This window comes from Diadema antillarum, unplaced genomic scaffold, assembly GCF_040938485.1.
Source record: "Diadema antillarum isolate AM-2024a unplaced genomic scaffold, OU_Dant_1.0 seq00001465_RagTag, whole genome shotgun sequence".
Taxonomy (NCBI): domain Eukaryota; kingdom Metazoa; phylum Echinodermata; class Echinoidea; order Diadematoida; family Diadematidae; genus Diadema; species Diadema antillarum.
Genome location: NW_027272205.1, coordinates 303,261 through 321,627, shown reverse-complemented (window position 1 = coordinate 321,627; position 18,367 = coordinate 303,261). Strand labels below are relative to the sequence as shown.

Sequence of the window (18,367 nt, the reverse complement as noted above, 5' to 3'; positions counted from 1 at the left end):
AGATTTTGGAGTGATCCCTGAGGTCACTCCAAAACGAGTGAAAATGAACATTTTCACTCAAAATTCACTCCAATTTCACTCTAGATTCACTCTTTTTTGTATTCACTCCATTAAGAGTGAATATTTTCACTCGATTTTTTTTTTTTTTTTTAGAGAGTAGGGTAGTGAAGCGCAACATGAGATTGTGCATGGAGACTTAAAAGGTTGGAGTAAAACTATAATGAAAGGAGAAATCAAAACCAAGTGATCACAGTACTCTCACAGTTGTAACTGGAATTCAGAGTATATCTCCATTATTATTAATGAAATATCTCATATATTCCATCAAGACTTCTCTCCTCAACAACATATCATTGAACATTAAAAAAAGAACATTGTAAGGGAGATGTTACTTTTACACACAGTTCATTTTATACACAATATCTTTGTAAAGCGCATAGAAAATATTTAAGATTATTGTGCGCTTAATGGAAATGATTGATTATTATCATTATCTCTATCATAACACCATTTCAGAATGCTCTGACCACAAGTCTATCACATACCTGTCGTTACAATGGCAGAAATCTACAAGTGAGAAGAATTATCTTACTTACATTGCAAATCCAAATGTTTGATTTAGAAAATGAGATATTGATGCCAGAGAACATACAAATCCTGATTCCCATGTCTCAGCTCTCCTGTATTGAGATTTACCTCGATAAGCCTACTCTCCATGCATTGAGGTTTCAGATGAAAATGGAATTATTCATGTACGTCCCAGAAGTATCACACGAAGTAGAAAATGTGATTTCTTCCATTTTGGTATTAAACCATGCATAGCTGTGCATCTGGAAGACATCAGATGAAGACGAAATACTGAGAAAAATTGGGATTGTGTCCGTGTTAGTCACATTACTTAAATAAAATGAGGAATGTTTGCATGCATTTTAATTTCATGAATTTTTGCGAGAGCCAAGATTCGCGAAATTGAAATGCGTGTGAAAGTGCTTTACTACACTATGCGCGTTGAATGCCAGTGACATTTCACGAAAATTTCATGTCACTGAAAAGGTTGTCTGCTCCAATTCGCAGACATCAAAATTTCATGCCATGAAAAGATCTTGCTTTACAGTAACCTTCTGGGGACCACCACTCTAAAATGCTGCAAATATTGTACACAAGAGCTACCCACAATATCGAGAGAGTTAAACATGAACATTTTTAATTGATACACATACAGTACCGTATGTCCAAAACAAAATTACACCGGTACCCTCCACAATGATAACTGTAAAAATAATAAATCAATCGAAATATGATTGAAAATTAGGGTATGAAACTATAACTCATTGCCCACATCTTACAGAAAACCCCATTTGATTTGCTTCAATGGTTAAAGAGAAATGAGGAATTTTGTAGAGCATGTCAGGAATCTCTTCCCTCCAAGTTCTGTCTATTGTGTTCACACATTGATATGCAGTTCCAAGAGCATCCAAGTGCTAAACTTGGAAAAATAAGACTCATGACATGCTTTAAAACAATCCACATTTCTCTGTGACTGCTTAACCAAATTGAATGGGGTTTTCTGCAAAATAGAGCTAAGATGAACCATTTGCAGACCCTTAGACGGTTTAATCGTATTGCGTGTTATCAATGCGAAAATTCAATTGTAATTCTTTTTTTGGACATACTGTACAGTGGACTCCCATTATAACGAAGTCCTTGAGACCAGCAGTTTTCTTTCATTATATCAAAATTTTGTTATAACTGCACAAATAAACAAGAAAGAACAAAGAGCGGATAATTTTGCGGCCTGAATTTTTACTTCGTTGTAACCGGAATTTCGTTATAACAGGAGTGCACTGTATGGTTGCTGTTACCCTTTAGCACAAGTTTCTGTCTTTAAAGATAAAAAGAATGTCAAACTAAAGGTGATTGAGGTGTTGTGCTGATACCCCGTTCACACTTACAAAGTAAGATGGTTTAGTGCATAGCGTTCTGGTATAGTTTTTCCTCAGTAGCCTACCTTCATCAGCACTTATAGAATGTCAAACTTCAGAGTTGATATCTTTTATTAACTCTTAATGTGCCAGGCCCAAAACCCCTAACGTGCCAGAGGTTTTAACCTAACGCCAGAACGTTTCGAAACTGGACTGACAATGACATTTAAAACCGCCATATCTCTGAAACTATTGACTGTTTTGAATTGAGTTCTACACAACATATATCAAGAAATGTTTGCTCTTTCCTGTCATGCAGTCAGTTTGCCACAATATCTATCTGAATCTGAAATATTGCAGAAATATTTGATACATCAACAAATTATTAGAAATATTTGTGTAGTATGGAAAAAAGAGTCAGTTGTGTTTTTTCTTCAATGGAACACTGCCTTGACTCTGTGAGAAAGTTTTAGAGCAACATCTCCTCTTTCAAATGGTAACAAAATTGTCTTCTAGAATTGTATGATTTTAAAGATACTAGCAGTTTATTTTGTCTTAGCAATTTCTCTTTCTGCCTCAGTAATTCATTCCCAAATCTGAGTCCTTTAGTCCCAGATCCTGTATTTGAAACTAAAGTAATTGTCCTGGGCCGTGGAATAGTGTCTTTTTGTCCACCTGAGAAGGAAGAACCTGCTAATCCTCCTTTTGTCTGAGCGGACCGCAGGCGGGCGTACTCTATTGAAATCGGCAGGCCTTTGTCCGCGCGCAATTCATATGCTAGCGTGGGGATTATTAGTGACGTTCACCAAAACAAAAGGATAAAAGACTTGACCGATGAACGAAAGCTGACCCTCTTTGAGGGACAAAATCAAAGCAGCTTCCCGCAGGACAGCGTCCAAGCGGAACAATGCGAGTGGAACCGCATAGACAATACACGCAGAGTCAATAGCATACACACGTGTGGTTTACCTGTGAGACTTTTGATCCATACACATCTCGCAGAGGGTGCGCCCGCTGCGGATTTTCCCGATGTGAAAAAAATACATCTATCTGAAAAATCGTGTATTTACTCAAAATTTTTCAATGTAAGCATGCTCATATTTTTAGCAGAAACGATGGCTATGCTAATCAGCTACCAGTACATATCATTGGCAGTTGCTTGGTGTAACACATTACGGTATCACAAGAACTTAAATGATCAATGCTTTTCTCGCTGTTCTTAGTCGCCGATCGGCGACCATGGCACGTCAGGACTAAGGTCGCTGTTCGGCGACCATGGCACGTTAAGAGTTAACTGTATCATGGCTATAGCAACTGACTTCATTTGTTGTTTGTTGATTAGGTTCATTAGAGGCGGTAACAACATGGTCATTAACCTGACATTTAGAGCTACCATTTTTTAGCTAATCTCAGCACTTGTCAGCCTTTCTTTTTCTATCTGCCTTCTGCCTACTAGGTTTACTTTGTCTTACCGGTATGTTTGAGGTTTGCCTCCTAGTGGAAATCTGGAGGGGCAATCTAGAAGATTTAACTTTGTGGAGAAGCAATTATTTTCAAAATTTGAGTTAGATCTTATGGAGTAGTGTGGGGGACCCACACAAAGGGTAACTGTAATGAGAACATCAAGCCAGTCTCTTTGTGGATTAAGTGGATACTCAAGAAAAGGCAAGTAGCCAGTTTCTTACAATCGAATTGATCTGCTGCAAAATGGTAAGGAGGCTGTAGGCCTTTAGGAGGATCTCTCATCACAGATCCTATAGCTCTCCAAACCGCTTTATCTTCAGGGTCGTGAGATTATGCATTCACTTGAAGATAATGAGATGGCATCCCTAACTGATGCATCAGCGACAGACACTTAGCATGTTGATGAGAGTGGTGAAGAGGACATACATGTGTTATAAAGCTTCATGAAAAAAGACGACTAAGAAAAAAAGAAAAAGAAAAAGTCCCTTGGAAACATTCACAAGAGATTAATGTCAATACTAGGCAGTACATGAAAGTTTAAGAAAAACAGATCTCATCCTTTTTAGCCCCTGCAGGTACCATGTACTTTTCAGAGTTTTATCACTAAAGTTAGTTCCATTCTTGTTGTATTGAGATGTTTGTGATAAAAGCTGCTAAATAAACAAGAAAAATGATAGGAAAGTATGTGATATATATTTAATCATAACGTCAAAATTATTCCTTGTCATGTTGCAAGGAAGATATCACTAGAAATGTTTTATTTTGCTCTATTTGATGATTAACTTTAAAATGTTTAAAAATGGCAATTAGCCCATTTTGTGATAAAACTCTTCAACTGCTCTCATTTAATGCTTTTGTAAATTGCAATGCAACATTTGCATAGAAGTATCAGATGTGGTCATATCAATGAATACAAAAATATCGCCAGGTTTAACCGCTGCCTCTGCTGTTAAAGGGTGTGTACAGTTCTGGTCGAGGTGAAGATTTAGCTTTTAACGTTTTGTGAGATATTCAGAAACCACTCTATGAGATGTGAAAGAGCATGCAGTTCTAAGGGGTATCAAAAGTTTATTCCATGAAAATCTGTTTTGAAATGGCTGAGATATCCAAAAACAATGTGAAACAAAGAGATACTAATAAAGTTGGGGCATGTGGCCTTTTATTATTAGCACTTTTTTGGGGGTATCTCAGCCATTTAAAAACCAATTTTCATCAAATAAACATTGAATCCTTCTTAAAATTACATGCTCTTTCATATTTCATAAGAGGCTTTTCATTATCTCACTTAGGAATGTTCAAAACATGAATCCTTACCTCAACCAGTACTGTACAGTCCCTTTAAGATGATAAGTATACTGTTGTTGTTTTTATTTTGTATGTTTGTTTTTCACCCAATTTCTGTTGTTGCAGTTGTTGTTTTCATTCATTTGGTTTAATTTCTTTCACTGATATTTGTTATCTTTCCATCTTCTCCTCCTTGCCAGTTGTTTGTTTGTTTGTAAGTTAATTCTACAGTACCATCCTCTCTCTCCCTGTTCTCCTGTTTCTCTCTCCCTCAGTCTCAGGATTAAAGGGATGGTACAGTATTGGTGGAGCTGATGATTTGGCTTTTAACTTTTTGCGAGATACCAAGAAACCACTTATGAAAGAGTACAGAGCATGTCATTCTAAGAGGAATTCAAAGTTTATTTGATGAAAATTGGTTTTGGAATGGCTGAGACATCCAAAAACAAAGTAAAACAAAGCGATCGTAATGAAATGTGGGTCCCACATTTTATTAGTATTGCTCTGTTTCGGGTACTCAGCCATTTCATAACCAATTTTCATCAAATAAACGTTGTATGCCTCTTGGAATTACATGCTCTTTCATATTTCATAAGAGGTTTCTCATTATCTCGCCCAAATATGTTAAAAACCTGAAGTAAGGTCTCAACCAAAACTATACGAGCCCTTTAACCTTCTGGTAGCTTGGGATGTTTTCATTTACTAGATGGCAAAATAGACTGTTAAGAATGCAAAGTAATTTTTACCACTGCAAAGTAATTTTTACCAACGGCCTTACATCTCCCATATCATCGCCTTTTCACTTGCTTTGTCTACCCCTCTCTCTCCTTCCTTGCTCTCTCCCTCTTTCTCTCTCTCTCTCTCTCTCTTTTTTTCTCATGCTGGCTGCAGGGTTGATACCCTGGGTAATGGATGATAATTGAGGAACAATATCAGGGTGCCAACTCGTTCATAAATCTATTATTTCTTGGAAGAGACATCAATCAACAGTGTGGAAAAAAATTACCATTCAGAGTGAGAATGCCCCCCCCCCCCCCTTCTAGCTTCCTTTCAAGGAGCTGAAGTGGGATTATACCCATTCAACAGGTTTCCAGGGAAATAGACAAAGTGAATTGGCCAAATCAGAGATATTTCCACCTGGCTGTCTGCCGCCAAGTTACTTGCGGTCAGCTGAGCAGCTTTAATAGGCTGCACTTGCGTCATAAGGACTTTTGTGGCATTAAAAAATCTTGTAGCCAGATACATCCTGTGGCTTTGAAATGGCTTTCAGAAAAAGGTCAGTTGAGTGATATTGAAGAGAAAAGCATGGTAACATTACAAGAGTTGCGGGGTTTGGATCATGCGTGTGTGGAGTGTGTGTGTGTCAACTGCTTGTATGGGGACTTACATCTACAACCGCCAATCATCTGCTATTCTGGAATAGGTTCCCTCAAATGTTACATTATCTTAATTCAAAATATTGCTCTGACGTCTCATTTTAAGCATATACTTTGCTTTTGATACTGTATAACGAGGAATGTTCGCATGCATTTTAATTCTGCGAGAGCCAAGATTTGCAAAAGTAAAATGCACATGAAAGTTCATTTTCTATCATATGCATTGAATTCCCGTGACAATACATGAAAATTTCATGCCGCGAAAAAGCTCATCTGCTGCGTTTCGCAAAAAATTTCTTGCGGCGAATATATCTTGCTTTACAGTAATTGTGTAAAGTTCATTCTGTTACATGGGATGTTCAAATTTTTGTTACTGTTGTTTGATCCGTAGATGTTAATTAAGGGATGTAACTTCTAGGAAACTAAATAAATGAATGAATGAATCTCTGTAGATGTTTATTCAGGAATGTAACTTGTAGGAAACTAAATAAAGGACTGAATGAATGAATACATAAATATAGATAAATAAAATGAATACTTCAGTGGAAGCTTTTTATGTGCATTTTGCCATTGATTTTACTCATGCAATGTTTTAGACCCTATTCTTATTTTCAAGAGAAAATAACAGGATTTTTAGCATGCAAAATAAACTCAATTGAATGGCTTTGTGGTATAGCAAACTTACCTAGATTAACCTGGAGTTGATCTGTTGTGGTTAATAACATTTCCTATGAAATTTTGGCCATTCACAGTTGTACTTTTAATCATGACCGTATCAGAAAGATGATCATCAACAAAATCAAAACCAAATGTGAACTCTGCCAGTGTGTTTGGGAGAGAGAGAGTTTTATTTTGTGCAGGTTTTTCAGGGTTGTTTTTGTCCCACCAATTACAACTCAATTTAGGAAAGTCCTTCCTAATTGAATTTGCCATTGCCCTCTGATTAAAGTCCAATTGCTAATGATAAGATCTCTCATCACTGTACATATACCCCATGTTTCCCCTCCATATCTAACCTGGGAGCAGATTTGCAGACTGACCTTTTCACTACAAGCATTTGCAAGGACAATACGCATCAATAAAGTGCACAGTTACGAAGGTTTTTATGCAGCGTTAGGTTTTAAAAAAGGGGGAAAAGGGTGTTTTTTCACCTTTTGCAGAAATTGTGGGGGCAAACCATGATGTTCCTTTTCACATGGCGCTGTTTAGAGTGATGGATCTGCTCGGGGATTACCTTGAGGCGGAACATCGTTTGAATACACAATCAGTTTGAGGACTTCTCGATGTATCAATCACCATATTTAAAGTTCCCCACAGCGATGGTGCATAACATGCTATGTGAGCATTTGAATTTATCTTGACAGCCTTTTCATACATTATCAAACTTGTTGTTTCCATGACAGTTAGGCTCTGTACAAGTTTGATATCATATCATCTGTCATCATATCATTTCTTTACCCATACATAGCATTTCAGTGATGATATCATGTCAAAATGGAGAATTCAAGGTCTCAGTGTATAATTCAAGTATGGAACAGTGTACCATATTTCAAGTAAAAAAACAAACACAAACCCTTTTAAATTTCCTATGAGATGTCGATTCAGAATTTGAACAAATCTGTGCATTCCCACAAATCACTGAAAAGTAAGGTGAGGGAGCTCAGCTGAGCTTTATAGTTAGCTGAAATCAACAGCAACTGGAAGTTGCTATTTATAGCAAGAGTTGCTGCTATCCCATCTGTTATGAATTGTGGACAAATTTCAGAAATCTAATGAGCAAGGTGATGAAAATCTTTGGTCTTTTTTTTTTCGTTTTCTAATCTTGTCTTCTCCACTCAGAATGCCAATGTGGAGCAGCAGCACCAACTCAAACCACTTCACAAGGCTGCCATGAACGGAAACCTGGACTGCATCAAGCTGCTGGTTCGCTACGGGGCTGAGGTCGATGCCATTGATGCTGCAGGTGAGAATTAGAGTTTGGTTACCTTTAACTGTGGTCACACAGTACCTGCTCACAATGGCAAAGCATTGCAAAGTTTAACTTCGAGAAATCTTCAAGAAGTTTGCTCGTATGTCCACACTGTAAGTTAAACTTCTTGGAGTTAGGGTCGCTGGTGCACATGCGCAACAAAGAAAGAAGTGTGTGCCGACCGAAAGCTTATGATTGTGATGTAACAATGCAAACTTGCACATCTCAATAAGCACACGCTTCGGAGGCACCGCCCACAAACAGGTGGTGGACTAATCATATGACAAAGATCGCAAGTTTCGCTGTTGAGCATTCAGACTGCACAAACTCCAAGAAGATTTGCAGGGGAACAAGATAGTATGATACTGTAGTGATGGGACCTTCTGTTGGAGCAGTGGTATACTGATGAGGCTAATCTGACAAGTGAAATCAGTTGGTCGGATATTTTTCTGACAAACTGTTACAAGGTACTGAAATCTTTGCATCTGATTGCCTGAGACTAAATTTGTCCAACAACTTTGCCGGACAAAATGCTTCATGAAATGTCCCCCAGATTATCACTAGATTTCAGGTTCAGAGTCAAGGATGCAAAGACATTATTAATCGTTGAGGACGAGCTGATTTTGCTGTAACACAAGTTTCCCATAGACACCTGCCTGAGATACTCCTATACTAGTCTTCAGTGGGTTAAAGCTGTTGATTTGTATGATGCGGTAGTATCTGGTTTCTTCTTTGTGGTTGTTTTTTAAATGAGAGGACAAGATGGACATTACTAGTGCTGCCAGTATGAATAGGTTTCAAGTTAACTGATGCATGAATTAAACCAATACAGATCATAACTTGCTGATAGTAGACTACACAGATACAAAATTTTCTTTCCTTTAAACTGTATAATAAAGCATCTGAAGGAAATGATACCAAAATATATATTTGAGTGATTGCAACAATAGTACTAGAGCACACAAGTGTTTGCTGGATGAGAAGGTTACAATAGTTTGTGATATCATGACAGGACAATGATACAAAGAGAATATAGACAGAATTTAACATATTTTCTCTTTGCTAGCATAATGAAAGAGCACTGGACTACTGTAAAGCAAGAAATGTTCGCTGCATGAAATTTTCATGAATTGGAGCTGACGGGCATTTTTGCGGCATTAAATTTTCTCGAATTGCCACTGGCATTTAATGCATTTAGTGTAGACAAGAACATTCACATGCATTTCAATTTCAGAAATCTTGGCTCATGAAATTTGCAAAATTTAATTACATGCAAACATTTCTGATTCTACAATATACCTCCTCCAGAAAGCAGGGGGTGGGTGGGGGAATAGTTTTACACCTGATATAGAACGTACATCAATATCAAGTCAAGGAAATGTGTATTTTTCATGAAAAAATGAAAATATTTCAAATTTTCTTTATTTTCCTGATAGTTGGTATATGGTTATCTTGCAGTAAAGTGAACTGTTGTAGTCTTGGCATCCAGCGATATAACTTTTAAATGGAATATCAGATTTTCCTGAAACTTCTCTGATATGTCCCACTATTATTACTGCATTCTCTCCATCCATGTAAATATTAGGAAATCATCCTCCTATGAGTTCCATATCTGGCTGATGTCCACTTTCACTGGTGATACATTGACCATTCCTAATGCTGTCCTTTGTTTTCAGAGAAAGCATTTTACTCCCCTACTGAGTTAAAGAAGGGATTTTTCATGTAACTACACTGTACAACTGCAGATTGCATAGTCATTTCGTCAATAAGGTCATACTCTTTCAATAATTTGAATGTTATTTTGTCAAGTTTGCTTGAAATATATGTGGAATCATGCCTCCGCCACGAAGTGTCGCCGGAGGCATTATTTTCTTCTATGGCAATGTAAATTATAACACCATGCCGGGTTATTCTTTACTGTAAAATTTCAGTGCCGTGTCAGCAATCAGTAAATGGGAGGGTAGAAAAAAAAAAGTGGTTGTATAGTCACTGGATTTTTATGTATTCTCTTGTGTTTAAAGACGAATACATGGTGTTGTGATTCAGGCACCAAGAAAAAGTATCATTTTTTCATCAATGAAGAATGAATCTTGCCACTCTGATATTTATCACAATTTCATGGCAAATGGAAGATTATTCATGTCCACCTTTTCCCAGGGGAGCTGTCCTCTGTCTCTTTCGAGTGTGATTACCCACTCTTAGCTGTGGTTTTCTGTCATTATCCATAGTAGACGACCTTCTCTAGAGCCATTTATCTCTACGATGCAATCACGGTGTGTGCGATGGAAGTTTTCCAAGCAGACACTTTAAAAGGAATATGGAATTCCTGCAAATCGGTGGCGGGGGCAATCTTCTGAAATGGTTGCCTGCTTTGATCAATATCATCATTAGATGGAAGCCTTCAACCTTCACTTAGTGGATGAGACTGCCCACCGCTTTCAAATTCCTCAGAGCATCAGTGGCTACGGCCATTGGTTTCAGAGTTTCCTTTTTGTTCGTCATGGTACTTGAGGCGTATTCCCAGTGGCATATCATATGATACATTACTGCGTTTTGTTGTTGTGATTCTCTAGTTAGATCTTTTAGTAGGACACAGAAATTTTTGTTTTCTACTCTCTAAAAAAAATCGAGTGAAAATATTCACTCTTAAAAGAGTGAATACAAAAAAAGAGTGGATTTAGAGTGAAATTGGAGTGAATTTTGAGTGAAAATGTTCAATTTCACTCATTTTCAAGTGACCTCAAGGATCACTCGAAGATTTTGAAGTGATTTCTGAGGTCACTCTAAAACGAGTGAAAATGAACACTTTCACTCAAAATTCACTCCAATTTCACTCTAAATCCACTCTTTTTTGTATTCACTCCTTTAAGAGTGAATATTTTCACTCGATTCTTTTTTAGAGAGTATGGTGAGTTCAGATTTAGGAGAAATTTAAACTGCTGTGTGGAGAAGTACAAGAGTGTTCAGTGTGATAAATGAATTCAGCAAAGATATGACAAAGTTTAGTTTCTTTGACTGTATGGAGTATGAGTATTCATGAATTGCAGAGCTGCCCAGTGTTTTTGATTCTGTTGGCCATGGGGGTTTCCTGAAAACCAAAGTAGGCCTATCTCTTTGTGTCTGAAGAAAGAATAACAAAGTCCCCCTGATTTGGGAATTATTATCATGACCTAAAGGTTGGATTCATGTAAAATACACATATCTCCCTGAGAGGCCTTTGGAACCTTTAGCTGCTCGGATTTTGATGTGGGACTGCTGGCAGCCCTGGAATTACACAGAGGGACACTTGTCCGTATGAATAAATAGAACTCGCACAATAGGAATATTTGTGTCCTCTCTCAACCCCGCTCCACTTAAGAATTGCAGCTCTGATGCTGGGGCACTTATAGGGTGTTCAGACGCAAAAAATTATACTAGAACAGTATAGCTACACGATGGATTTATACGTCTGAATGCTGACTAACGAAACGATGTAGGCCTATAATGAAACGATGGTCAGAGCACCGTTTCGAAGTAGAACTCGATAACAAATCAGCTTTCCATCGTGTCCATTGTGCATCTGAAGGTATGGTGACCATAGAACGGTATAACTGGGCGGGGCTTAATGGACATGATGGGAGCGCGCACGAAAGGTGACCCCACAGCTGTCACTCATGACCATAACAGCATGCGCATTGGGAAACTGCGCATCTATATAACGTTTTTCCAGAACGGTCCAAATTAGCGTCTGAACGGTCTGTCGGCTATACGATGATTCTTTATACGTCGTTTCTTTACCGAGTTTTTGTATAAACTGGCTTGCGTCTGAACAGGGGGTTTCTCTCTGCTGGTTTTTTTTTTCCTCTCTAGCCAGTTGAAATCCTAGATTATTGAGAGAGACATGGATGGATGGGCAGATACAGTTTCTTGCATTTGGCCTTCAGGGGTTGCATCTAAAATATATGTCTCGACATGTGAGAAGCGTTAGATCCGATTTGGGGATTGTTTTCCCTATTCCATCAATAGTGTGACCAGAGTCCTGCTTTCATGCAATCCATGTAAAGTAGTTCATCTGCTTATGATCTTCCCTTGGTATATATGTATGTATGTATGTATGTGTATGTATATATATATATACATATATATATATATATATATATATATATATATATATATATATATATACATATATATATATATATATATATATATATATATATTTATATATATTATATGTGTGTGTGTGTGTGTGTATAATGCATTTTTCTGTACCTTATTAGTGATTTGCTTTGAGGGAAATGCATGTACAAGCCCTACTTTTTAGCTTCTCCTCTATTTTCAACAGTATATTTATTAAATACTTTCCATCTTTGCTTTGGCCCTGTTGCTGTAGGCCCTACATAAGTGCACGGTGTGTGTTTTGGCTACATTACAACCTATCATATTGTATGATTATACTATGATTCAATATTAGATTATGTAGAATACCAGTGGGGTATGTTTAGTTTTTAAAGGCATTGTTTACCCTTTGCAGATGACACAAAAACCCAGCTTAACCCATTGAGGATGGTTTGATTTTGCCACAACACGCATTTCCCATAGACACCTGCCCGAGTATACTCAGGACTCGTCTTCAACGGGCTAGGAGCTTCAAAATATTTTTAGAATGTGAGGTAGGGATAGATACAACCAGTGTAAAAAAGTTAATCAGTATAATCAATGTTAAGAATTGTTAAAGATCCAAAATGTAAACAGTAGTTATAATAAAATTGTTTCTAGACTAAACCATCTGCAGTTATGATTTAGCGAGAAAAATAGTGATATCTTCTTATATTTTATGCTTTATTGCAAATTTTTTATATGGTAGGATGCTTTAATTGTGATACAACTGACCCACACAAATGAATCAAATATGATAACTCAATTTTTTTTTAAAAAATCATTGCTCCCAATGGTAAACAGAACCTTTAATAAGATGTGTTTGCTTCAGTTATATTTTTGTTAATCTGTGCATCACTTGTAATTTGCTCTGTGTAAACCTTTCAACACCATGTTATCTCAAAGTACCAGTTACTACCTACCTGCACTGCACACCAATTGGTAACCAATGGTAACGGTAGATGTAATTCATCATGGATCAATGTTTCTTTCTGTATGTTTTCCCCGCCCATGCATTGAGACCTGTCTCTCTCTCTCACTCTCTCCCTTCCTCTCCATCTCTCTCCTTGTTTTCCTCCCTCTTCCTCATCTCTTTCTTTCTCTTCAAATTCCCGTCTCTGTTTCTTTGCCTCGATCTTCTCCCTCGTTGATTTCTAGTCATCATTAGTGGCTTTGTGGCTCCCGCTCTATAATGTGACCAGGCGTATGATCACACCCAATTATCTCCAGGCATCACATTTCATGTAATGTACCCTCTTCTGACTAGACTTGCCTTGATCACAAGCGAATTTCGTGGAATTGTTGTCGTTATTATGGAATTTGATAATTCTGATGACAAGCCGTTTGCGTCATTACAAAATCTTCCTGTCAACATTCAATTGCTATCGTGGATCAGTTGATTTGAGACTCATTTCTTAGAAGCAGGGAAAAAAAGACAAAGTAAAGGAATGCACAACAAATTTGATGGGAAGTTTTTTATTCTAGGACACTCACCACACTTTAAGAAGTTCTTCATTTGTCTTCTAACTTGTTAATTTTTTCCCTTCCTTTTCTTGACTAATGACAATTTCTTGTGATTCCTGTATTTTTTTTTCTCTGTCTTTGTACTGATGATGCATCCTGTCTCCCTCATACACAAATAAACGTTTGCTGTCCAAACGATGGCAAAAATTCAATGAAGTCCCTGTCCAGCGGTGAATAACTCTATGATCAATTTGCACCCAAGTGTGGTGTGTTTGATTGTCATAATTCATGTCTTGAGTCATTATCGCCTATAATTTTCAAGAAAATTTGTCTCTCTCACATAAAAATGATTCTAATAAGTGACAATAGACAAATGGATGAAGAAAAACAGTTGGCAGTGAAGATGATCATGATATTTCTTTCCAATTCGAGCAATTTCTGAATTCATTTTTTTTTTCTTGAATGCTGTGTGTTATAGACTGATGCAAAAGTGGCTTTCAGCTACACTTTTTGTTGCGTAGGAGTGGAAAGCTGCGAGTAAGTATTTTTCAGTCACACTCTTTTGGAAGTTGGAATGTCTGTATGGGGAAAAGCGCAAGTTGAAACAACTTACCTAACTTACCTTACCTTACTTACCTAAGTGAATTAGGCAATCGTATTTCTATATTCTGTTTGATTAGACTATTGTGTCTATTTCTAGATGCTGTTTCCAGGGTATTCACACCCTTTGTTGATGCTTAAAATTCCTAATAAACTTCTTTTAATTTGATTTTCTCCCCAAGTTGCCATAGCTAGTGCTGCACAATTTTTATTCTGTAAACACCATTCTTTGCTCGTCATGCTATGTTTCTTGATTTGTGCCACCCTCATCTTCCTTGCGTAGAAGACTTGCCAGCAGATGTTAAAGATATTTATAAAATGGGTTCAAGAATGTAGCCAATTGGAAGCGCTGAAATGAGTCACGTGTGCGTGCATGATTTCTTACGATTGCACGGCCTTGCAAAAAAGCGTAAAGTCACTGACGTCACAATGTTTAACACTAGCAGTGCATACTCAATGAGTTGTTACAAGTGCGTCGCGCGCTACTATACGCGCTGTCAATCCTGTAAACAACTTCTAGTTCGGGCTGCCAACCGGCCTTTCTTGTGCGTAAATGGCGTACGTATACGCTTATACGTACAGTACTTACATGTGCGGGATTTGGGAGTGCGACGCGCGTAAATGTTTGGGATGAACATTTTCGGACATCTTGACTTTTGAGCATGTAGCTGACCGATATTGACCCACAAAGGTACATGAAAAATGCTGTTAGTTTTCGACCCATTTTATAAGTCAAATAATACACAGGTTTGAGTTCGTGACTCTCGGGTATTTACAATGTAGTGCAACATGCACTCGGCTTCGCCTTGTGCATGTTTCACATTTGTAAATACCCTCGAGTGCTCTTCATCTCCACCAACGCACTCTCACCTGTGTATTATTTGTATACTATCATCCCCCTTTCCCTTCCCCTCTCCCCACTTCCTCTTGCAGCTGGATATTGCCGTGGAGATGTATTATGTTTTGTTTTGGGTGACTGCTAGAGACCGTTTTATGGTTTCAAGGAAGCCATTATCATACACAGTCACGAGGATGTACCCTAGGTACGTACTGGAAGGGAGGCGGCTGCAGGGAACAACAGCCTGAGTTTGAATTGAAATTGATAGCCTGACCAACAACAACAACAAAAATGAATGTTTCAGTTATGAATATCTGGCAAAAATAGAGTATCATAAAATTCAAGTTTTTACACATTTTTGTTGAAATATTGACTTTGGTCATGGTCATTTAAGTAAATCAGATTAGGTTTGTGATTTGATCAGTGCGCTACTCTTTTGTTTGCTTTTATAAAGTCATTTTCTTCTTTTATAATGTCACTGTCACTTAATCTGTTGGACTCCAGTATAATTGGATGTGAAGTCCAGTTCATGATATGTTTAGTTCATATAAAGAGGGTATACTTATAGTAAGGGTATTTCTTATATTTATTATGCTTTTTTTGCAGGTGTATTCTAGATATTTCACTTAGTTGATTTATACTCACTGCCTTACATTAAGGAAGGCAGTTCCTTTGAAAGAATTTACGTCAAAGCACATTGGCAGGAGCCCCTTTTTCAAGAATCTCTTAATTTACTTTACAAATGAATCAGTGAGTTATGGACTTTGAATAACAAAAAAAAAATGTGTGTCAATTCTGTTGTTGCTCTTGTTTAAATTTTCTAATTGTCATGGTAGTGCAAGAGTTTTTGGTGATGGCATTAGTTTGCTTGTACCGTGTTTAGTCTCCCAAAACATGGCACAACCTCCGGAGGTCATGCCATGTCCACCTCAGATGATGGGGACTCTAAACGGTCACGGCACAAAACACACAGCACGAGTCTGGGGGTGAGTCTGGCGTAAGTCTGAGGTAGAGATCACGCTAGACAGCCTAGCTCAAGTCTAGCACAATCTCCATAGATTGTGCTAGACTATAGAGCTAGATGAGGGGACTGTAAACGGTCATGGCATGAACACGGCACACATTTCCGTCATTTGCTGTTTGTGGCGGAGCATGCATATGTGCGCGCGAGAAACTGCCTGCCTATCTCGAGGAGAAGTGGTTTCCATGGAAACATATATGCCGACTTTGTGCTAGACGACTAGGTAACTCTAAACGAGGGTGTCTTTCGCATTTTTTTGTTTTTGTCTGGCATGTCCTCTGGAGTTCCTAGGCAGATCCTCCAAGGTAAGGGGACTCTAAACAGGGTGTAAGGTACCTAATCTCCTGGTAGCCTGAAGATGAAATATAGAATCTCTGCACTGAATGTTAACATTTAATCTTTGCCATGAGTAATCTCTTTATAATTGGACACACCCAGACGTCTTAATGCGATTCCATTCACCTATCTATCGCACAACAAAAGCTAGTCTGGCAGTCAAATACGTAGATCTTTATCTTTGTCCAGTGGCATCACCAGGCTATGGGGTGCCGTGGCATTTATGCTGTGACGCACAACACTGAGATGAAATGCTAAATATCACTGATTTGATCAGAGAGTCATTGGAGTGGCAAGGTTAGACATGACATTTCACGACTGAATGAACTGTGAGCACTCCACACACATGGCCAATTATGCAAGCTCTGATAGAGTTAAAGTGGAGTTTGCTTTTGAAAGGAAATATTTATGTACCCCCCCCCCCTTTTTGCATCATTGCCACAAAGAGATATTTGTGATAAATCCTACCTGAATCTATTTCTATGGCTTCCCTCCTTATCTGCAAAACCTTCGTGTTATGAAAATGGCTTCCTAATATATATGAGAGTTTCCTGATTATTTCATTCTACTGATAATTTTTATCATTTGGTTATTGAACATCAATGGTAGTCCTGTTGTCATGTGAAAGGAAATTTTAACTTTTTCAGACTATTGTGTTCAACAGTAGCATGGAAATGAGGATTAAAGCTGTGAGTCGATGCTGTTGTTTGGAATCTTTGGCTCCGATCTCCACCTTTCTCCCCCTGTTGTGTGAGGTGTTCCTTGCAATGTGCAGTCATATTACAAGATGTCAACTTTCCTTCATGACATTATCACAGGAAACACAGTGAAAGAATTAATATGTGGAAAATGCTAGGATTTCAGTTCTTTTCTTTACTGCTAGTGAAATGAGGACAATGTTTTAATCCATCTGTTCTCCACTGGTTACCGCTCATTAACAATTTTACCTCTTTTCTGTCAAGATCATGCCGTCCTCATAGACTTTTTACATGGCTTGTCTGGTTCCCATTTGCAACAGGTTAAATACTGCACCAGAATTCAGAAAAGAGAATGAATATATGCTTTTACATATCAAGTTTTTTATCCTTGAGAATAATTTTAGTAGTCAAGTGAGAAGTCAATGTATCCCACTAGCACAGAGAGGAATTCTGTAAAGGTAGTGATATATTTCAGTTGAAATTCAAATCATCGGGCTCTTTATGCCATTGTTTTTGAAAAAAAAAAAAGCAGTACCCAGGAACATGCCATGCTTAATTGCACACCTTCAACAGATTGTTTGTGTGCAGGCATCAAAGTGATATGCCAGCTGAGAATAACAATATTTCTGCTCGAGCAGAAGCTGATTATTTGTACAAAAAAGAAAAAAAGAAAAGCCATTATTGAAAGCAATTGGTTTCAAGCAGTAAGTTAATAATTCATGGTTGATTACAGTCTCTGTTTTCCCTTTTTCCCCTTTTAAACCTGCCATTCTGTGCATTCTTCATTACCATGTATATCCAGCGTTTGCATCATTTCTAAGGAAATCTCAGATTATCAGATAGCATATATATACTTTTAATGAACTCTGCAATCTGACCACAAAATCCCACATATTATAGAATGCAGTGACTCTATGATATAGATGTAAACGAGACCAAACTCGGCTTGTGACTAATTCCGCCATTGAATATGTTCTTCTATCCATGGGATATTTCTTCCTGATGGAGCACGATGTACAAACCAGTTTGTTTGTCCAGTTGTTGCTTCAAATCCTGTAATGATGATGATCATATCTCAAAGAGTTGGCCCTACAGATTGTGATTGAGGAAAATGCAATATAATGTATCTTTGAATATGTATAGTCCAGAAAAGTTGAGTTTTTAAGAATCCGAAGGGTGATAAAGATGGGACAGATTATCCTTTATCTTTGCATATATATATTCCTCCGTTTGGTGGTCGCTGTGGTGATGTTTTATT

The 18,367-nt window shown here is 37.8% G+C and overlaps 1 protein-coding gene across 1 annotated transcript in view; it reads left to right on the top strand.

The window, feature by feature from the left end:
• Positions 1–18,367, top strand: part of LOC139709733 (uncharacterized) — a 42,686-nt gene that overhangs the window by 11,012 nt on the left and 13,307 nt on the right. The window contains exon 3 of the mRNA XM_071621689.1: positions 7,886–8,009. Within this exon, the coding sequence (XP_071477790.1) occupies positions 7,886–8,009 (124 nt within the window). The remainder of the gene's footprint in view (positions 1–7,885; positions 8,010–18,367) is intronic.